A 23,942-nucleotide genomic window follows, 5' to 3' on the forward strand; every position below is an offset into this window, starting at 1 on the left:
ACATGTCAACACGGTGAAACAAGATGGAGCAATTTAGTCCTTGGCAGTTAAAATAAAGAAAAAATCCACAGTGAAACTCTGCTAAACAATGGATTTGTTTTTTGAATTTTTCACACGGACAAACGGATGCTGTGAACTGGGTGGCTACATACCCAACCACATCTCTTCCACCCCTTTCCTACCACTGACCACTCACCAAGCCCATATACAGACAGACAAAGGTAGACGTCCTTGAACCTACTATCTGAGGTCAGAATGGTGTTCATCTTTGCCTTCCTGCATTCACTACAATTCTAGCAACTGCAGTGATCCAAATAACTCTGAATGGTTGAGCCTCTGAAAATCATGTGAGATTGCCTTGTCTGCATGTAATGCATTTTTAATTCCACAGAGGTGTCTCGAATATGTAAAACCTAGCTATAGTACTGGGGAAAGAAGAAGTTCCTTTTCTAACTGAACAAAAGAAAGATTTACATTTTAGAGCATCCACTCTGTGTTTTTGAAATGTTGTAATGGAAGAAACATCAGAACTATTTTGTGTACAACACGTTCCCATTAACCAATTAGACTGATGAAAAATTGGTGGACCGACAAAGATTATCTTAACTATTTTAGTGGTCTGAATTCCTTAAGATGTCAGTACTTCCAAATGAGTCATGCATGAAGTTTTGTTTCTTACCTTTTCAGACCTGGCTGCTGTGCGGAACCAGGAACGAAATACAACTCCTCTAATGGATTTCCAGATGAGATGTTAAACTTTGTAAAGACTCACCCACTGATGGATGACACAGTTCCCTCATTAAACCATGGGCCATGGATTATAAAGACAACCATCAGGTGAATTCAAAGACACGGTCTTCCAGAGCATTTTCAAAGAGGGACTCCTTTGTTCATGACCTCTGATATGGAGTCATTACACACCAGGAATTTCAAATCAGTTATAATCATGAGCTGGGTAGCTGGAATTCAAATTCAAGTTTATAGTCATGGGCATGCATACCCAGGATATAAGTGCCATGAAAATTAGCTTGTATGCAGCAGCAGCACCATATAGTACAAAAATCATAAATATATAAATTACATTAACTTAAATTAGCGTAAATTGTACATAACTGTTGCAACAAATAAACAAAAATATACATAACTGCAATTGTACAAGTTGAGGAAAATATATCCCAAGGCACAATTGGGAATTTTTTCAGTTCATTTTAAGAAACAGCCTGATCCTGCTTTCAGCCCCATCCATTGTCTCTTCTCTTCCAATGTTCGGCTTATCTTGTGGTAGTAACGGCAAATTATATGTAAGTATATAGGTCATGCGAGGACTGCATGTATAGACAGAAGTCAGATGCTTGTACGTGATAGAAATGTTCTCAGGTGCATCTATTTCAATGCAAGGAGTATTGTAGGTAAGGTAGTTGAGTTTAGGGTGTGGATTGGCACGTGGGATTACATTATTGCTGTTAGTGAGTGCTGTTAGTTGCAGGAGGGGCAGGACTGGCAGCCTAATGTTCTGGGGCTCTGTTGTTTCGAACGTGATAGAGGGGGAGGGATGAAAGGGGGAGGAGTGGCATTACTAGTCAGAGAAAATATCACAGCTGTGCGTAGACAGGACAACCCATAGGGCTTGTCTACAGAGGCCATATGGATGACGCTGATGAATGGGAAAGGTGTGACCACAATAATAGGGTTGTATTACAGACCGCCCAATAGTCAGAGAGAATTGGAAGAGAAAATCTGTAGAGAGATAGCAGACCGATGTTAGAAACAGAAAGTTGTAATAGGGGATTTTTACTTTCCACATGTTGACTGGGACTCCCACACTGTGAAAGGGCTTGGAGTTTGTCAAATGTGTTCAGAAAAGTTTTCTAAATCAATGTATAGAGGTACCTACGAGAGAGGATACAATACTTGATCTCCTATTAGGGAACCAGACAGGTCAGGTGACAGACCTATGTGTAGGCAAACCATAGTCAGTAGTGTAGGCATTATAGTCCAGTGACCACAATGTCATTAGTTTCAAGTTAATTATGGATAAGGATAGGTCTGGTCCTCGAGTTGAGTTTCTAAATTGGAGAGGGGCCAATTTTGTGGAAATGTGAAAGGATCTAGGAAGAGTGGATTGGGATAAGTTGTTTTCTGACAAGGATGTGTTCAGTAACTGCAAGGCCTTCAAAGGCGAAATTTTGAGAGTGCAGAGTTTGCATGTTCCTGCCAGGATTAAAGGCAAAGTTAACAGGCATAGGGAACCTTGGTTTTCAAGGGATATTGGCGATCTGGTTAAGAAAAAGAGAGAGGTGCATAGCAGGTATAGGCAACAAGGAACAAATGAGGTACTTGAAGAGTATAAAAATGTAAGAAAATACCAAAGAAGGAAATCAGGAAGGCAAATGAAGACATGAAGTTGCTTTGGCTGATAATGTGAAGGTAAACCCGAAGGGTTTCTATAAGTATATTAAGAGTAAAAGGATAGTAAGGGACAAAATTGGTCCCCTAGAAGATCAGAGTGGTCATCTATGTGTAGAGCCTCATGAGAGTGGGGAGATCTTAAACAGATTTTTTCCATCAGTATTTACTCAGGAAACTGTCATAGCATATGTGGAAGGAAGGAAATCAAGCAGTAGTGTCATGGAACATGTAGAGATTAAAGAGGAGGACGTCCTTGCTGCCTTACAGCAAATAAAGGTAGATAAATCCCCCGGGCCTGACATGATATTTCCTCGGACCTTGAGAGAGACTAGTGTAGAAATTGCAGGGGCCTTGGCAGAAATATTTAAAATGTCCTTAGTCACGGGTGTGGTGCCAGAGGATTGGAGGGTAGCTCATGTTGTTCCGTTGTTTAAAAAAGGCTTCAAAAGTAAACCAGGTAATTACAGGCCGGCGAGCTGCATCAGTAGAAGGTAAATTATTGGAAGGTGTTCTGAGAGATCGGATATACAAGTATTTGGACAGCCAAGGGCTGATTAAGGATTAATCATGAGCATGAGCATGGCTTTGTGCATGATAGATCGTGTTTAATGAATCTTGTAGAGTTTTTCAAGGAGGTTACCAAGAGAGTACATGAAGGAAAGGATGTTGTCTACATGGACTTCAGTGAGGTCTTTGACAAGGTCCCATATGGGTGGTTAATTCAGAAGGTTCAGACACTAGCAGAGGTTGTAAACTGGATTCGAAACTGGCTGTGTGGGAGAAGACAGACAGTGGTAGTGGATGATTGCTTCTCAGTCTGGAGGCCTGTATCTAGTAGCATGCCTCAGGGATCTGTGCTGGGACCATTGTTGTTTGTTGTCTATATCAATGATCTAGATGATATTGTGGTAAATTGGATCAGCAGGTTTACTGATGACACTAAGTTTGGCAGTGTTGTGGACAGTGAGGAAGGCTTTCAAAGCTTGCAGAGGGATCTGGACCAACTGGAAAAATGGGCCAGAAAATGGCAGATGGAATTTAATGCAGATAAGTGTGAGGTGTTGTATTTTGGAAGGACAAATCAACGTAGGACATCCACAGTAAATGGTAGGGCGCAGAGGAGTGCGGAGGAACAAAGGGATCTGGGAGTTTAGATACATAATTCCATGAAAGTGGTGTCACAGGTAGACAGGGTTGTAAAGAAGGCTTTTGGCATCCTGGCATTCATAAATCGAAGTATTGAGTATAAGAGTTGGGATGTTATGATGAGGTTGTATAAGACATTGGTGAGGCCAAATTTGGAGTATTGTGTACAGTTCTGATCACCTGACTATAGGAAGGATATCAGTAAGATTGAAGGAGTGCAAAGAAGATTTGCGAGGATGTTGCCGGGTCTTCAGGAGCTGAGTTACAGGGAAAGATTGAACAGGTTAGGATTTTTTCCCTTGGAGTGTAGAAGAATGAGGGGGGATTTGATAGAGATTTCCACAATTAAGAGGGGTATAGACAGAGTAAATGTGAGTAGGCTCTTTCCACTTAGATCAGGAGCGATAAATACGAGAGGACATGGCTTTAGGGTGAAAGGGGAAACAATTAGGGGGAACTTCTTCACTCAGAGAGTGGTGGTAGTGTGGAACGAGCTGCCATCTGACATGGTAAATGCGGGCTCACTCTTAAGTTTTAAGAATAAATTGGACAGATACATGGATGAGAGAGGTCTGGAGGGTATGGACTGGGTCCAGGTCAATGGGACTAGCGGAATAAAGTTTTGGCACAGACTAGAAGGGCCAAATGGCCTGTTTACTGTGCTGTAGTGTTCTATGGTCTGAATGAATGCTGCAACTTTGCATTGACACATACCTGGTTCAAGTTTGCAGAATACTAATCTGACTCAGTGATCAGGTCCCATTGAAACAACTTCTACAAAGCTGAGCAGCGCATAACCCCATGGGCAGAAACACCTTCCTACCAGCTGTACAAGTCCTGAAGCAAGTCTCTGTCTAAAACATCTTAGATACTTCTGGTAAATTTAGAACCTGAGATGGAATTCAATATTAAGGTCATTCTCCTGATATGAAAATATAAGTAGCCAAGCTTGCACGCTGGCTGGTAAGGACTTGTCTCACATCAGTAACTCCAGGGTAATTTTCCTTATTCTTCAAAAGAGGAAGTGGCAAATGCAAACAAAACAATTGTAAGCTTTGGCTCAGTCTTCAAGGTTAAACAGGTTTGGCACCATCTGTGTGGTTCTAAGAAACGGCAGGATTCAAAGAGCCATCTAGCTTGTAAGGCAGTGAGATCCCGGTAAAATGGACACGGAAGTATGCCACAAAGAGGATTCTACACTCCTGAAACCCATCCAAAGAAGCACTTTTCTAGCTGTAACAGGAAAGGCAGAGTAAAATTTAACTATAACCAAGATGCAGAATGGTAGGCTGTGCATCAGACAGCTGGATACAACAAATGGTGATTTTTTTTGCTACATTTGATTTTCATGAATGTTGAGCATCAAGTGAATTTTACCCTATCATATACTCAGTGTGGTGCAGCAGGGCATGTTCCAGTCATTTTAGTGGGCCGTGTATCGGAATGACAACGCCAGGAGAGGCTACTGCTGTCAAGACAAAAGCCTCACTAAATTGAACCCAGTGATTGCTGAGAGCATCCAAGCACTGCATCCCAAAGGAACACGCCTTACTTGTGTTGAGTTTCTGCTCCACTATCCTGGTTCAGCAGATGATGCTCTGTGTTTAAACTTCCACATTTGAGCTTGTGGCTGCACAACATCTGGGGATAATTTAAGAAACACAAGAAGTGATGCATGAAGCTATGTTGTTTGGACTTACAGGAAACATTAAGATGCAGTGACATGCTTTTGGTATGAATGTGAAAATTACAGTAACTGTTACAGTACTTTGAAGAATTGAGCGCATCCACATGCCTATTGCTGCAGGGAATTTTCCTGTAAAGTCTTCTGATCCAGTCCATTTGCCTCATTCCACACCTATATTGCAGAAATCTTTAATTGAAGCAGCTCCTTCATGAACTGTTCCTGCTCCTGTTCACAATCTTTATGTAAACGTTGAGGCAGAGAAATAACAGGCCATTTGTACCATTGTCCCTCAGCTGAAGTGACGGCTCCAAGATATTGAACATTTGCCTAGGTGTTGCTAGATGTAAAGTTGTGGCCTGGCCCTTCATTTCAGAATCAGAATCAAGTTTATCGACACTGACATAAGTCGCAAAATAAGTGGCAGCAGTACAGTGCAGGCATAATAAATCACTATAAGTTACAATAAAAATAAATAAATAAATAAATAGATAAATAGATAGATAAATAAGGCAAAAGAGGAATAGTGTTGTTCATGGGCTCACAGACTATTCAGAAGTCTTATTGCAGAGTAGAAGAAGTTGTTCCTAAAACATTAAGTTGAGTATTCTGGCTCTTGTACCTTCTCCCTAATGAGAAGAGGGCATGATGCACCATCAATAACTCACACTGAGACGTAAGGCGAGATATCAGCTTTTATTGACTGGAAGAAGGAACCAGGAGTGAGTGTCTATCATACAATGTCCTGGAGACTGAGGCCGAGCGTCAGGCCTCAGACCTCCTTTATACAGGGGCCTGTGGGAGGAGCCACAGGAGCAGTCAGCAGGGGCGTGTCCCGACAGGCACATAGTTCACCACAGGGCATATTCTCAGTGGTGAGGCAAAGAACTTTGTGAAAAAGGAAACTTTCCCACATCATATTCCTAAAATATCTACCCTTTGACCTGTGAGCATTTCTCTTGTATATAGAGGATTTAAGAAATCCTTTCAGAATCCTGTGGATTTCACTAAACTGAAATGAGTAGGAGTCAAATCTACTCCAATTCTTCTCAGTAGATAGCCTCAATCCCAAAAACTAGTTGCCAGGGCAGATATTTACCAGTCACAAAGTTCTGTCTTCTCTGGAAGTTGGCGATGCTACGCTGAATTCAGGTAGAAAGGGAATATTTCTTTAAGAGGGCCAAATATTCAATGTATATAGACTGAATCAACCTACCAATTTTACCAATACCAGTTCCATTTCACCTCCATCTCGAAACTCCTTGATCATATTAAGCCTCCCAGATATCAACTGTGCCTTAATTTTTTTGTAATTTATTTTTTTATTGAAGTTCATCAAACAAACATTTCCATAAGATGTATTTCAGACATTGTACATATACATCATATAATCATATATATCACAAAATCTCCACAAAGTATTTATCTGAGGTATACACTTATAGAAAAGAGCGGAAAGAAAAAACAAGCAAAAGGAAAGAACTATGTACAAGTAGGGAGTGATCTTTTTTTACAACAGATTCATTGATTTGTGAGAATAAAATCAGGCCTATGAGTCATTATGTAGTTAATCCATTTTTCCCAGTATAAATCAAATTGCTCCTGCTTATGATTAACAGATGCTGTTATCTTCTCCATTTTGTAAATGTCCATTGTAATTTCCATCCATGTATTTAAAGTTGGGGTCTCCTGTGATAACCATTTCCTAGTAAGAGTCTTTTTACCAGCCACCAACAGTATATTCATTAAGTATTTATCTCTTTTCAACCATTCTTGAGGTATATATCCAAAATATATGGTCTTACTCTCCAAGCGTATTTCATATTTAAAGATGTCTTGTAGGGCATTGTGTATCCCCCTCCAATAGTTTTTGATAACAGGGCAGTCCCAAAAAATATGATAATGATTTGCATTTTGATTTCCACAATTTCTCCAGCAAACAGGGAGGTTACTATCATAATGGGATTTCTGAGAGGGTGTAATAAAATATCTTATCAAGTTTTTCCATCCAAACTCCCTCCATTTCTGTGAATTGGTACACTTCCATTGATATCTAATTTTCACTTGAATCTTTGCAGTTGTATCCTTTTTACAAGTTTGACTTAATTCAAGCCATGAACAGTATCCATATTTAGTTCTTCCTCAAGTCTGTTGATGTCTCTTCAGCAAAGCCAAGCTCACAGCTGAACAACCCATGATCCAGTTCTGCAGTTCTGCACTTTGCATGGCTCAACTCTTTCCCATCTAACCGGATTCCCAGCAGTGGTTTCTCTTTCCTTTTGACTGTCCCGCTGTAACCAGTTCACTAGCTTAAGGATTCATCTTTGACCACTCTCTTTAACTCAGCAGTATGCTGCTACTTGTCAATTCTATACCCAGCCATCGGGACAGCTTCCATATCGTTAGCTGGAATATCCATTTCTGCTTCTTGGCCACCTCCTTCACCAATCCATGATGTCATTCTGCACCAAGGTGAGGATGGTTTAAACTCGTTCCACTCAACTTTTTGTATTATCAAGCCCATCATTGATTTCATCCTTTCCCTGGGCAGGGAATGTTTTGTCATATGCTTTTCAGATGGGCAATGTTCAGAACATCACAGAATTATAGAAGAACTTTGAGTGATGCTGTATTTTGTCTGTAGGAACTTTCATAAGGCTGTAACATGGACCCCTTGTGTCCTTCCAGGTCATTAGTGCCTTCAAATGCTGGTGCCTGAATTTCCAGCGGGCCTGAATGTAGCCTCATCACCTTAGATTTCCCTGAACAGAATTCAGACATTTAAACTCTTATTTAAGTCATTCCTTTACAAAAAAAAACATTTACACCCACATTCATCATCTCCAAATATATGCCTCTGCTTTCTCTACTGGTTTCCCATTCTTCACCCTTCTTAGAAGCCAAATGTAAACTGGCCTATCTCTGTCCATTTCCTCCATCATCTCAGTCAGAGGTTCCCAGTGATGAAACTGTTGCATAAATTAGCAAAACATTATAACACTGACCCAGCAAAAGTTTCTTCAACTATTGTTTCTTCAACTAAATGCAAACTTGCAATTGTAGTGTCCAACACCTGTTTTTCCTCAAATTAGAGTTCCCTTTGCTAGTCTGCAGGTCACCCTTGGGCAAGGTGTAGCACTTGCTTAGCCCACTGATCAGGGTCACATGAAGCCATTGGAGTAGGTGGTGGTCATATGACCAGCTGATGTATATCACAAGTCCTGATTATGTGACCACTGACATCAGACAATCTCTGAAGAGTACTGATAATGGCTGGGATCACCGGTCTTGTAAAGACACTGCCCAGACGAAGGCAATGGCAAACCATTTCTGTAGAAAAGGTTGTCAAGAACAATCATGGTCATGAGACCATGATCGCCTACATCATACGACATAGCACATAATGATGATGTCATACAACATGGCACATAATGATGATAATGATGAAGTACCTTTTCTTTGATACTTCATTAAATATAATCTCTTGTTAGTTTATGCTTGAAAATTTGTCTACAAATGATTGCTTGTGTTACATAGCCACAAGGCCACAATGTTCCTTCTTAATATTTGTTGCAGTTTAAGTCATTTTCAGGCACTTAAATGCATGGTAAATTAGGAAATAATAAATGTTTCTTTCTATCCCCCTTGTTTTCTGAAGTTCCAGTGATACAATCCTTTACTACCATCTTACTGAATCTTGGCATCTGTAAAACTAAGGTTTGCCCATTCAAGCCCTGTTTATTTAACTCAAGAATATTTAATTCCTGTCCCCCTTCAATATACAGGTTTTAAACAGGGATTCTTCATTAGAACCATAGAACATTACAGCACAGAAACAGACCTTTTGGCCCTTCTTGGCTGTGCCAACCCATTTTTTTGCCTAGTCCCACTGACTTGCACCTGGCCCATATCCCTCCATACACCTCTCATCCATGTACCTGTCCAAGTATTTCTTAAATGTTAAAAGTGAGCCCGCATTTACCACTTCATCTGGCAGCTCATTCCACACTCCCACCACTCTCTGTGTGAAGAAGCTCCCCCTAAACTTTTGCCTTTTAAACTTATCCCCCTTCACCCCTAACCCATGTCCTCTGGTTTTTTTCTCCCTTAGCCTCAGTGGAAAAAGCCTGCTTGCATTCACTCTATCTATACCCATCATAATTTTATATACCTCTATCAAGTCTCCCCTCATTCTTCTACGCTCCAGGGAATAAAGTCCTAAACTATTCAACTTTTCTCTGTAACTCAGTTTCTCAAGTCCCGGCAACATCCTTGTAAACCTTCTCTGCACTTTTTCAACCGTATTTAATATCCTTCCTGTAATTCAGTGACCAAAACTGCACACAATACTCCAAATTCGGCTTCACCAATGCCTTATACAACCTCACCATAATATTCCAACTCTTACACTCAATACTTTAATTTAAAAAGGCCAATGTATCAAAAGCTCTCTTTACTACCCTATCTACCTGTGACGCCACTTTTAGGGAATTTTGTATCTGTATTCCTAGATCTCTCTGTTCTACTGCACTCCTCAGTGCCCTACCATTTACCTTGTCTGTTCTACATTGGTTTTTCCTTCCAAAGTGCAATACCTCACATTTGTCTGCATTAAACTCCATCTGCCATTTTTCAGCCTATTTTTCCAGCTGGTCCAGATCCCTCTGCAAGCTTTGAAAACCTTCCTCATTGTCCACTACACTTTCAATCTTTGCATCACCAGCAAATCTGCTGATCCAATTTACCACATTATCATCCAGATCATTGATATAGATGACAAATAACAACGGACCCAGCACTGATCCCTGTGGCACACCACTAGTCACAGGCCTCCACTCAGAGAAGCAATCCTCCACTACCACTCTCTGACTTCTCCCATTGAGCCAAATCCAATTTACTACCTCACCATGTATACCTAGCGACTGAATCTTCCTAACTAACCTCCCATGTGGGACCTTGCCAAATGCCTTACTGAAGTCCATGTAGACAACATCCACTGCCTTCCCTTCATCCACTTTCCTTGTAACCTCCTCAAAAAACTCTAATAGATTTGTTAAACATGACCTACCACGCACAAAGCCGTGTTGACTCTCCCTAATAAGTCCCTGCCTATCTAAATACTTGTAGATCCTATCTCTTAGTACTCCTTCCAATAATTTACCTATACCGACGTCAAACTTACCGGCCTATACTTTCCTGGATTACTTTTAGAGCCTTTTTTAAACAACAGAACAACATGAGCTATACCCCAATCCTCTGGAACCTCACCCGTAGATATCGACATAGTAAATATATCTGCCAGGGCCCCTGCAATTTCAACACTAGTCTGCTTCAAGGTCCGAGGGAATACCCTGTCAGGTCCTGGGGATTTATCTACTCGGACCTCACGTTCCTAGCCACTTTGGCTAACTGTGTTTACATCTTGCCTTAGAGGCACCCATTACTGGCTTTGTGGCCAAGTTTACAAATGATACAAGGATAGGTGGAGGGGCAGGTAGTGTTGAGGAAGCAGGGAGGCTGCAGAAGGATAAATTAGGAGAATGGGCAAAGAAGTGGCAGATTTAATATAGTGTAGAGAAATATATAGTCATGTACTTTGATGGAAGGAATAAAGGTGGAGACTATTTTCTAAATGGGGTGCAAATTCAGAAATCTGAGGCAAAAATGCCTTGTAAGTCCTTGTGCAGGATTCCCTAAAAGTTAACTTGCAGCTTCAGTCAGTGGTAAAGTTGGTAAATGTAATGTTCGTATTTATTTCAAGAGGACTAGAATATAAGATCAAGGATGTAATGCTGAGGCATTATAAGGCATTCACCAACCACACTTGATGTATTGTGAGCAGCTTTGGGCCCCTTATCTAAGAAACGATGTTCTAGTGAGGTTCACAAGAATGATCCGTGAAATTGAAGGGTGGATGCGTGAGGAGCTTTTGATTATTCTGGAGCTGTACTTGCTGGAGTTTAGTAGAATGAGAAGAGATCTCATTGAAACTCTTGAATATTGAAAGATTTAGATAGATGGACATGGAGAGAATGTTTCCAATAGTGGGGAGTTTAGGAATAGAGAGTTTTGCCTCAGAACACAAGGATGTCCCTTCAGAACAGAGATGAGAAGGAATCCTTTTATCCAGAGTGTGGAGAATCTGTTGAATTTATTGTCATAGACGGCTGTAGAGGCTGTCATTGGATACTTGAAGCAGAGATTGATAGGTTCTTGATCAGAATCAGAATTAGGTTTAATATCACTGGCACACATTGTGAAATTTGTTGTTTTCTGGCAGCATTACATTGTGATACATAATAATAAAAACTATTAATTCCAATAAGAACAATATGTAAAAGAAATTAAGAAGTGCAAAAAGAGAGAAAAAATGCTGAGGTAGTGGTCATGAGTTCATTGTCCATTCAGGAATCTGATGGCAGAAAGGAAGAAGCTGTTCCTGAAACATTGAGAGTGTGTGGCTTCAGGCTCCTGTACCTCCTGTTTGATGTTAGCAATGAGAAGAGAGCATGGTGTTGGTTATGGATGTCCTTAACAATGGATGCTGCCATTTTGGGGCATCACCTTTTGAAAGCTGGGAAGTCTAGAGCATATGTTGGAGTTGGCTGGCTTTATAATTTCTGCAACTTTATCCAATTCTGTACAGTAGCCCCTCCATATCAAACAGAGATGCAACCAGTTAGAATGCTCTCTATAGTACATCTGTAAAAATTTGTGAGTGTCTTTGGTGACATACCAACTCTCCACAAACTCCAGCTGCTCTCATACCTTCTTTGTAACTGCATGAATATGTTTGGCTCGGGATAGAGCCTCAGAAAATAGGAACTTGAAATTACTCACCCTTTCCAGCTTTGATTCCTCGTAGGGGAGTGTTGTGTGTTCCCTCAACTTACCTTTCCTGAATTCTACAATCAATTCTTTGATCTTAATGACAATGAGTGCAAGGTTGTTGCTCCAACACCTCTCAACTAGCCGACCTGTCTTGCTCCTGAATGCCTTCTTGCCAACCTCTAAAATTCTGCCAACAATAGTTGTGACATTAGCAAACTTACAGCTGGTGTTTGAGCTGTGCCCAGTCACATAGTGTAAAGAGGTTAGAGCTGTGAGCTGGGCACTCATCATTGAGGTGTGCCAGTATTGATTATTATTTCCCATCCACACGGACTCTGGTTTCCCTGTGAGGAAGTCAAGGCTGCAGTTGCTAAGGGAGGTACAGAGGTCTAGGTTTTTTAGCTTATTCATTAGAACGGAGAATACGATTGAGTTGAACTCTGAGCTGTAGTCAATAAATGACAGTCTGAAATAAGTATTACTATTCTCCAAGTGATTAGTAAGATCATCAAAGGTTATGGGAGAAGGCAAGAGAATGGTGTTGAGAGGAATAATAACTCACCCATGGTTGAATGGGGGAGCAGACTTGATGGGTCAAATGGCCTAATTCTTCTCCTACGTCTTATGGTCGTATTAACACATCCCAATAATAAAAATGAATGGTGCATAGAAGCACTTCACTATCACATGGCTCAGTGTTTGGATTGCTAAACTGTGCTGAAAGTTCAGTAGCAATCAGAAACTGCACTGCCAGCAAGCTTGGCATAAGTTTCTCATGTTCTCAGAATGGAGAATATTTTAATAATACCTGATATGCCAACAAACATCATGTGCCCTTATATAAGTGTGCTGGATGCTGGTATAGTAAACAGTCAGTGTTAACAATGCAGGAGTACTTTTCTTTCTTGATGTCTCTAGCAATTACCCTGGCAAAAAACAGAAGTTGGCAAACTCCCGAATTGTATTCCTTTTTTTTTAAATAAGCCTGAAATGTTAGTGCAGTTTTACAGCAGTTATCTTTATGACAACATTCGATCCCTATTGTGTCAATTCAGAAATACTATATTCACTAAATTCCCCCCACCCTCCATCAAGCATACAAGGTAGAATTTAATTGTATCCTATGACCAACAACATGAAAGATATTTCTCTTGGGAATTAGCTGAGGTTGGTAAGTGTTACAAAATTCAACATATACTGTTGACTGAGGACTTAAGAGAGATTAATGATAGGCCATCCTTTGATCCTGTAACTTTTCAAGCAATGCCTTCAGATTTTGCAGATACAAGTAGCTCATATGCTACATTATATTAAGCTTTACTGGAAATGACCTAGTTTTTATTGTCTTCTAATATATAATTAATATCTTGCTTTGATGCCCAGGGATCGACTGAACAAGATTGTAGTGGATACAGAGGCAGGCCCCTTTAAGAATTACACTGTGGTATTCCTAGGCTCTGAAACTGGGGTTATTCTCAAGTTCCTCATTCGACCAACTACAAGTACAAACTTTGTCAATCGAAGCCTGTTCCTTGAACATTTTGATGCGTACAGTCCAGAGAAGTAAGTACATTTTCTTCTGATGTACGTTAAGACATTGGTCAGTAATTACAAAGAGATGAAGATGTATCAAAGAAGGATAATCAGACCAGAAATCTATTTCAGGGCATTGGACATTTTTCTAACATTTGTCTTCTCATTATAGCCTTCAGAAACACACACACACACACACACACCATTCATGTACTGCTTCATATATCCATTCATACATGCTGCACACATGCACATACAGTGACTCTTGCTCAACATAGTACAAAATAGAGATCTGTATTTGTCAACACCAGCCATTGTTTCCTCTCTTCTGCCCCAGTACAGAACATATGATTGTACCATTCTCCAAGATCTTACGGCTCCCTGTGAATTCACTACATCGATGACAAATTCATTGCACTTCCTCCTACACCAAGTCATTGCTTTCCAAGATGTCAAAGTCTGCCTTTGGTTTCAGTACTTTCTGCTTTTTGCAGGCTATCATCTGTCTCACCTTTGGGAATGATCCTATCTTCTTCCAGACTTTGTTCAGTCTTGTTGACCTACACTATGACTGTCTAAATGCCACTACTACATTCTTTCACTTTTCAAAGAACATATTGATGCAGTGAGGTAAGAAGAAAAGAAAATCTGTTTATTTGTGAAATAAAACACTGGAGCACTCAAACTCCCTGTCACTGAAATCTTCCTGCAAGGATTAATGAAAACCATTAAATGCAAGGTCCTTCCACAGTCCATAGCCCAAGGACACTACCGTGCAATCAGTTTGCCCAAGATCAGTGAACATTCACCAAAGGTTCGTATGCAGAAATTGATGAGAATGTGGGGAGAATTAACAAAAATGTTGGATTAATGTAGGATTACTGAATGATGGGCAGCAAGGTCCTCTTTCTATGCTGTATCTTTTTATGATTTTATAACTCTTCATTAAAAGATCCCTTTCAACTAAATTATCTGTGAAGATTAGCTAGGACTTAAATTGCTCACAGGGGCATTCTGCTACTTTTTCGACTATTCCTACTTTTGGCCACTTTTCAATTTTTCATCTCACCTTTAGGTCCACTTGTCTTCAGTGTACAGGCAGTATTTCTGCTCCAGTATATTATGTCCAAATAAACAAAGCAATTAATTTCTTGTTATCTCACTGCAATAACGTACACTTGTGAAGTTTTGAAGGGCTTAAGTGTGTTGCGTAAAATTGAACAGTCAGGAAAAAGACTCTTCATTGATGAAGGTGAGACAGGTGAAGCCCAGCAGAAAGCCGGAGACTTGAGGATGATCTTTTGATCATCAAATATCTTGACAATATTCAATGCTCGCATAAGGAAAAAAGAATTCACGAATCTTTGGTATTCTTATATTTTGGAACAATACCCCAACAGTCATGGGAGTGATGTCAGATATGTCAGATATACAAGTTAAGTGGGATTGTAAATGCTAACTGTTATAAAATTGGCCCATTTTCAATTCAGCTGAAATCTATCAAGCAGAGCTCACATAGACAACTAGTGCAAAGTTAATTGTGTTGCAGTTTCACTGACAATCAGTTGCATCCCCAGGCACTTCAGAAAAGCAGACAGATTATAAGAGAAGGAACTCTGCTACTGAAAATACAGCAACTTAAAGAGAAGAATAACATTTGTGAATTATTTTCAGATAATTTCAAAACACAATCATAGTAGTGTTAGTATCCACGTAGGCTGTACATGGGAAGTTGTATGTTTAATGATAGAGACAATATAGAGAAAGTGTTAAAAAAATCATTCAAAATTTCTGGGCTCCCTTCCAAAAACCATAAAGACTGCTAGAAAGGTCTCCTTGGAGCACAAAGAATTAGAAAAGACCAGTGGTCCAGGTATTTTAAATGGGTGATAGGAATTGACTGAATACAAATTAGTCTTTGAAATGAATGTGAAGCAAGCTTTGTAAAAAAGGTCTAAACAAGGAAATTAGGAGCAATCTGTTTCGGGGAGGGTCAATATTTAGATTAAATTGCAGTCACATCTCATCACTTTTAAAACAAAACTCCACAAGAGACAGTATTTCCAGTAAAGGCAAAAACAAGGGAGGAGAAGGGAGACAAGGTGTTGAGCTGTAAGAAGTGTTATTATTTTGTCATGTTAATAACTATTGACAGTATATAATATATGGTTGCTAACACATATACACAAATTATTAACTAAAAATATATTAATTGTGCTCTTCAAGATTTTACTGTACATAGACCAACTGCTGAGTTTCCTGCATTGCAGCAGTGAGTGTACTTCAGAGCTAATTCATTGTGTGTGACCTAGTTTGTGAAGTGCAGCGCAGTATTATACAAATACAGTTCCTTCTTAGTTATGCCGTGGCAAAATCCTGCTTCATGGTGACTGAAGCAACCTACTCTTCATTCCAGGTGCAACAGCAATGGACGTGAGCACCGGAAGATCGTGGGAATGGAGCTCGATAAGATCAGTGGGACACTACTTGTGGCGTTTTCCTCTTGCGTCGTCCGTGTTGCTTTTGCCCATTGTCAGCAGCATGCTACCTGCATGAAGTGAGTCATTCAGAGCCTAGTACTTCTCCAACAATGGGGTAACCTTACAACTTTTGAACTGTACCAATTAATTCCTCTGGCTCAACACCCATTATCTCCCTTCCCAGCTCACATTGGGTCTTTCCCTTTAATTTGTGAGATTGTGAGTTCAAATCTCACTGAAGCTTAGATTGCACAATCTGGGCTAACACTCTCGTAGATCACAATGAGAGAATTGCCAATGGTGTTGGCTTCCAGGTGTGATGTCATTCTAAGGATTGTGGAAAAATGTAAAGAATCATGATGTTAACTGAAGAGGACAAGAAAATTCTACCAAAATCAAAGCTGATATATAATCCTACTTCACCAAAAACAAGATATTATTTATTCATCTGACACATTTTTTGAATAATGAGTTCTCGTGGTTCTCTACATAACAATTTCCAAAAAGAAATAACAGGATTATCAAATCTTGGCATGATGATTCTGCTTCCAGCAGTATAGCCCAGATTCTCACTCCATCCATCAAACCCCTGTTGTTCATGGGTTTTGCTTGTGAGGATTGATGGTGGCAGGCTTTATTCCAGGCTTGATCCTATCCACTCTCATACTTGCTGCCAGAAGCCACCCAATTACAACTGTGAGCTTGATCCAAAGGCATTTTCCACCCGGCTCAAGAATGAGGCCTGCCTTCTCTCAGTGAACTAAATACAAACTGTGAATTTCAAATATCTTTCTGAGCAATAAAAGTCACAGACGCATTAGGACTTGTCTCAAAAAGAGATATTATTGGGATTACAATATTGGGCTTTGCCCATTCATAAACCACAGTACAGGGAATGGAGAGAATGAACTGTAGTGCGAGGAGAGATTAGGATAAACAGTAGGCAGAGGAGATTAGCATGGAGGTGAGAACAAGGAAGACTATAGTAGAGAAAGGGAGGGCAGTGTAGAATATAGTACAATGGAGGAGGCCAGATAATGCTGTAGCATAAGTGGAAGACCTCTTGAGCTAAATTCCAAACTTCCACAAAAGAACATTCCAGATCTGGATGAGAGAGCTGGTGTTTGGAGTGAAAGGAATTGAGGTAATACCATTCCCCTGCACTTCATCAACCAATGCACCACCAAATATAGTTATAATCAGCAAGGTCAAAATATTCCCAGGGAATAGTTTTCAAGAAAAATGCAGGTACATTTTTTTGAATGATAATACCATCATCCTCCAGCCAAGCTGGATAGCCTGCCATAATCTCATTCCACTCCAAAGTATCCTGCAATGTCGTCTCTTCCAACCTCTGCACATTGAGCCACTGAAGTACCTAAAATTCTTTTACAACTTCTTCAGGCACTTTGGTAGAAGAAAGAAAAGCATAAACTATTTTCTAAGTGGGGAGTGACTTCAGAAATCAGGGGCACAAAGGGACTTGTGAGTCATGGTGCACGATTCCCTAAAGTTTAACTTCCAGGTTGAGTCAGTGGTAAGGAATTTAAATGTAATGTTAGCATTCATATCAAGAGAGCAAGACTATAATAGAAAAGATGTTGAGCAGACACTTTATAAGGTATTGGTCAGACCACATTTGGAGCATTGTGAGTAGTTGTAAGAAAGGATATGCTGGCATTAGTAGGGTCCAGAGGAGACTCACAAGAATGATCCCAGGAATGAAAGGATTAATCTACAAGGAGCATTGGATGGCTCTGGGGCTGTACATGCTGGAGTTCAGAAGAATGGTGGCATGAGGTGGGGGGGGGGGGGAACTCATTTAAACCTACTGAATATTAAAAGACCTAGATGGAGAAGATGTGGAGAGGATGTTTCCAATTGTGGGAGTGTCTAGGACCAGTGGGGCTTAGAATAAAAGGGCATCCCTTTAAAACAGAGAAGATAAATATTTTCTTTAGCCAGAGTGTGGCATATCTGTGAAATTCATTGCCACGGACAGCTGTGGAGGTCAATTCGTTGGGTATATGTAAAACAGAAGTTGATAGTTTTCTGATTAGTAAGGGCATCAAACGTTACAGGGGAAAGCAGAATAGGGATAATAAATCAGCCTTGATTGAATGCTGGAGCAGACTCAGCCAAATGGTCTAATTCTGCCCCTGTGCTTTGTGGTCTTAACTTCCTTGCACAGAGGGTGTGAGTATCTGGAATGAGCCTCCAGAGGAGGTAGTTGAGGTGATACAAAGGCAACATTTAAGAGGGATTTGGAAAGGCACATGGAGGTTTATGGGCTGAACCTGGGTAACTGGGGAAGCTGGGAGAATGCTGTTGTGGACATGGGCCAGTTGGGACTAAGGGGCTTTTTCCATCTGTATTACACTACACAGGTCCCAGCCTATTTCCCATCTGGATACTGCCCTTCATGAACATGTGCGACAGCAATGTCAGGTTCCAAGTGCACAGCAGTACCACACAGACCTGCCTCATTATCATTTTCTCACCCTTCTGTTCTCTGATTTGTTGCTTTGATTCTTGGACATTCAGAATGAGATTATTGAAATTTTTTGCAGCTAAGTATTTGGAGGACTGCAGATCACGTCTTTAGAATCAAACCAAGCTCCATTCTCTGGCCACCAATTCTACATGTCTCTTCCTGTCTGCCATGTGTGGCTGATTCATCCATTGATTGACTTAAGGTCACATACCCACAATGTCCTCAAAACTGACTGCTGTTACATCAAACACAGTGGCTTCACCTCATCTATTCTAAAATAGTCCACATTTTTGTTACCTCTCTGATTGACCACTGCATTGCACACATGGTCAGATTTCTACCTACCAATTTCTGTTCCTGTGAGTTCATTCAAAACCATTGTCCTCACTTGCATCTGCTCCTGTTCACCCATTGGCTAGCTTTTCACCAATCTCTGTTGGCTCCTGGCTGAGTATTCCTTTGATATTAAAATAATCTTTCTAATCAGCTTTAAACATGGCTGCATCTCTCGCACTCTACAACTTCCCTCATTCACCATCTTGAATTCCTCTAGTTCTGTCTTCACTGCTGACCATGATTGCTTTGCCATAGACAGTCGTATTTTCAGCTGCAAAGGTCCTATGCTCTGCAGTTCCTTACTTAAATGTTTCTGCCTGTCTTCTCTCTCCCTCTATAGAATCCCTCGTTACTTGACTCACTTAGTTTTGTAGAAGTGCGAAACAGTTGGGTCATCACGTTATGTTAAAGGCACCTTATTTTTACAAGTGGCCGTTGAGATAAGGAGAAAGAAATCTATCAGCATTTCTTCTTCTGATAGCTGCATGTCAGCAAGGGCAGGATCTGGCTTAAATATTGCTTACCCCCTCTGTCATTTAAGCCTACAACAATCACTGTGCTCACAGGAAAAGTTGCCCAAGTGGTTAATGAGGTGGAAGGTGCCCAGAACCATTAAAGGAAAATCTCAGCAAAAGGCCAAGAGAGCAAGGGATAGGTAGGAAAAATGAAAGTCCTTTCCAAAGTGATTGAGAGAAATTGAGGCTAATATTTTCACTTTGGACTGATTTCCATCAAATGCAAAAGCACCAGAACAAGCTGTTACCAAAATATGCCAATAAGTAAGGCCTGTGACCATGGACATTTGCCAAATGATTTCTGCACATAGAAAAGTATTACTCATACGATAATATAAGACCAAAACTTGAAACCACTTCTTCAGAGCCTAGCCCTTTGAATACACTCTCATGATTTATAGAGTTGTTAAGAGAAATAACTCTGCCAACTTTCATAGTGCTGACTACTGCCTACTGCTCCAAACCAAGTGTCAATAGAAGCCAGCACATCATTCACTGTAAGCCACAAAGAAAACTCTTGTGCTGAACAGAGTGCCCAGATTAGAATTCATTTGAACGATCGGATCTTGACATCTTTAATGCCTTTCTTACGCTACATTAAGATGAAGGAGGAAAAAGGCAAGTAGGCAAAATTGGATGCACCATGTCAAGGATAACTCTACCTCAAAGAGATTTCAGAAGGCAACCAGAATGAAAAATGAGGCTGCAGTACTTCCAAATGAAAGGAAATGTTAGCTTGAAAGAAAGAGTTACAGAAGATATTTAAAATATGAGAAACAGAACTTTTAATAAAGTTCCCAGCTGAAATTATGCTGTTTCAAGGAACAAATTAGAAGTTACATCAATTAAAATTGGTCCATATGGACATGCTTGCCTAAAAGTTCATCAGTGTCGCAAAAAGCAAGTTGACAAAAAGCAGTTGTTCATTGCAATTGCACACTTGACTCGAGGAAATTTTACTGTGGATTCTGAGATGTAAGATACTGGTGAATCAGGTTTACATGAGGAAGCTTTTCTTTCTCATAATGCACCAGTGTAGTGTGCCCAGAAGTGAACTATTTTCTTTTAATCCACAGTTTGTGCAAGAAGCCTGTCTTGTGCTTGCTTTTGTTGACAAGACATCTTGGGGAAATTTGGTCTGGATGTTTCTGTATGTCTGATTAATGTCCAGTGTCAGGCATTTGCCCAGTGATGATATTCAATAGGGTACAGACAGACATACTTTATTGATCCCGAGGGAAACTGGGTTTCATTACAGCCGCACCAAGAATAGTGAAGAAACATAGCAATATAAAACCATAAATAATTAAATAATAATAAGTTAATCATGCCAAGTGGAAATAAGTCCAGGACCAGCCTATTGGCTCAGGGTGTCTGACACTCTGAGAGAGGAGTTGTAAAGTTTGATGGCCACAGGTAGGAATGACTTCCTATGATGCTCAGTGTTGCATCTCAGTGGAATGAGTCTCTGGCTGAATATACTCCTGTGCCTAACCAGTACATTATGGAGTGGATGGGAGTAATTTTCCAAGATGGCATGCAACTTGGACAGCATCCTCTTTTCAGACACTACCGTCAGAGTGTCCAGTTCCACCCCCACAACGTCACTGGCCTTACGAATGAGTTTGTTGATTCTGTTGGTGTCTGCTACCCTCAGCCTGCTGCCCCAGCACACAAAAGCAAACATGATAGCACTAGCCACCACAGCCTCGTAGAACATCCTCAGCGTCGTCCGGCAGATGTTAAAGGACCTAAGTCTCCTCAGGAAATAGAGATAGCTCTGCCCCTTCTTGTAGACAGCCTTGGTGTTCTTTGACCAGTCCAGTTTATTGTCAATTCGTATCCCCAGGTATTTGTAATCCTCCACCATGTCCACACTGACTCCTTGGATGGAAACAGGGCCATTCCCATGCTGTCTGACATAGATTTACTGTTAAAGGTACACGCATTAGCAAAGAGGCAGAGGCAGGAATTACCTCACTGGGACATTGATGATTTGTGGCAGACTCATTTTTCCTCAACTCATTGTTAATTGTGTCATGACAAAGATCTCAGCTTCTCTGCACTGTGCACCTCAGCCTAAAGTATCTTGATGATCCCAGTCCTTACAGTCAAATGAGACAACTTTCAGTATGGAAGCCGATTGGGACAGGCCACAGCTTAGTGGGGGAGATGCCATAGACACCTGTAGTCATAGGTGGACTGCATTTAAACAGATGGTCAATTGAGGATTCATTATGAAGACTTCATTATAAAAGCTTGCTTGTTCATGGCTTCTTTCAGCACTTAAGAAGGTTTCTCTGCTATTCCATTGGTAATGGGATAATACAGAGTTGTCGTTGGAGGTTAATGCTGTTACATAGAACTCCCAAAAGTAAATTGGACTGTATCCATTTATTGGATACTAATTTTGCAATTATTCTATGAATAACAAAGATACATTCCATCTCTTCAGTTACACCTACTTCTGTTGTACATACCTAGATATTTGACTCCAATCCAATGCCTGTGTATGAGTGAAATTGAGAATGATTCTGTCCAAAGAGTTATTAGAACTTGGAGCAGCTGATTGAATGATTTGGATGGACTTAAAGAGATTAACAAGGTGTAACAAGAAAATCATGTTTATGCACCTGGTATCTTCTGGATTAGTTTCATCCAGAAAACCCCTGCATTTGAATAGTCTGTTGATACCTACCATTGAGACTTATACAACAGGAATAATGACTGGGGTATCTGTTGGACTATATCCTAATGAAAGTCAACACTTTCAAGAGTTGTATGGATTATGAGTCTGAGAAAATAACTATTGTCAAATTATATTTTTGTATAAAATTGCCTAAACTATAGAAATTTTCACCTGTTGTTTCTAAAGGAGCTGTGTTGGCACTCGTGATCCCTACTGTGGCTGGGTCGGAGATGGACAGTGTGCATATTTGGAACCTGGAACCAGGTAGAATCATATTAATCCCATAACATAGTCTGTATCCTATTTTTCAAAATGGGAGCAGTCAACTGTTAGAAGAGGTATGCTAACGTAATGGTTAGTTGCTGGACTGGCAGGGCACATAGAGGTTAGTTACAGGAGTATTGAATCATTGATCCTCACTGGTGAGGTATTTCCAGAGAGCATGAAGTATATTCTATAAATAGCACCACAGACACAATATACTAGAGGAACTCAGCAGGCCAGGCAGCATCTGTGGAGAGGAATAAACAGTTGATATTTTGAGCTGCAACCCTTCGTCACAGCTGTAAAGGAAGGTGGCAGAAGACAGAATGAGAAGGGGGGAGAGTGGGTGGGAAGGAATACAAGCTGGCGGGTGACACACAAGACCAAGTGAAGGGGAAGGAGGGTGAGTGGAGGAGGGGAAATGAAGTAAGAAGCTAGGAGCTGATAGGTGGAAAAGAAAAAGGGCTGAAGAAGGAAGAGTTTAATAGGAGAGGATAGTGAAACTGACTATTAGGAGGGCCACAGGTGTAAGTCAACTGTAATGGAAACAAGGATTCATCCAGTTTTACAAAGACATTTTAAAATATTTGAGTGAGTATTAAAGGGGCTGTTCTTTTTAAGCTTCACATTTTGAACAACATGGCTCCCAAAATGCAAGGGAGGTGATTTGTTAGATTTGTTAGCCTTATTCTAGCTATTGTGTAAGTTACTCCAGCACTGTATCTGATGGCTAATGTTTGGCAATCAAGTCCAGTCTATTAGAATAGGCTGATGCTATCCTGCAGATTTCTAGCTGGCTATCTTACTCTTGCTGCATTGCAGTATACATAAGAACTTAACTAAATAAGGGCCCCCAGCTGCTTTCCATGCTTGGTCCTCCCTAGTTAGAGATTTCCCTGGAATCTAAAAGACTATCCATCCCAGCCAGGAATGTATGTAATGACTTAGCAACCGTAGCTCTCTGACACAGAGAATCCCACAGTTCTTCCATGGGAGAACTTCCTCCTCTTCTGCCCTTAATTGGTTGATCCTCTGTTCCTGAGATTTTGTCCTTGATTTCTCCTACCAAAAAATGAGCCGATATTTAGGTGCTGAGCCAGACTAAAAAGATTAAGGCAGTGAGGCCTAGGGAGAAGGATGAACGGTGTTTACTCACTGCTCCGTAAGGCTTTACTCGCCTCTGTGCTGAACTAATTGCAGCTTTGCCCTGCAGCCATTTGGCTCCTGGACCAGCTGCAACGCTGAACTGGCTCCATGGCTGTGGATTCACTTTCCAGGACTCTGCAGCTCATGTTCTGTGTGTCTCTTGTTTACTTCCTTTTACTTTTTATCCCACACATTGGATGTTTGTATCTCTCTGTGGGTGCGGGTCTTTTTGTGAACTCTATTGTGTTTCTTTGTTTTGTGGCTGCCTGCAAGAAGACGAATCTCAAGGTTGTATATGGTACACATACTTTGATAATAACTGTCCTTTGAACTTTGAATGGAAACTTCCTACCAGCATTTCTATTAGATCACCCCTTTCTTTTCTGGAAAATTCTATCCTACTTCCTGTATTGCA

At 40.5% G+C, this 23,942-nt stretch overlaps 1 protein-coding gene across 9 annotated transcripts in view; it reads left to right on the forward strand.

The window, feature by feature from the left end:
- sema6bb (sema domain, transmembrane domain (TM), and cytoplasmic domain, (semaphorin) 6Bb) overlaps window positions 1-23,942 on the forward strand; it is a 617,098-nt gene that overhangs the window by 567,649 nt on the left and 25,507 nt on the right. For all 9 annotated transcript variants that reach the window (XM_059991587.1, XM_059991586.1, XM_059991588.1 and 6 more), the window contains 4 exons: window positions 688-837; window positions 13,454-13,633; window positions 16,020-16,160; window positions 22,304-22,381. In XM_059991587.1, the coding sequence (XP_059847570.1) occupies window positions 688-837; window positions 13,454-13,633; window positions 16,020-16,160; window positions 22,304-22,381 (549 nt within the window). The remainder of the gene's footprint in view (window positions 1-687; window positions 838-13,453; window positions 13,634-16,019; window positions 16,161-22,303; window positions 22,382-23,942) is intronic.

This window comes from Hypanus sabinus, chromosome 16, assembly GCF_030144855.1.
Source record: "Hypanus sabinus isolate sHypSab1 chromosome 16, sHypSab1.hap1, whole genome shotgun sequence".
In the NCBI taxonomy this organism is placed as follows: domain Eukaryota; kingdom Metazoa; phylum Chordata; class Chondrichthyes; order Myliobatiformes; family Dasyatidae; genus Hypanus; species Hypanus sabinus.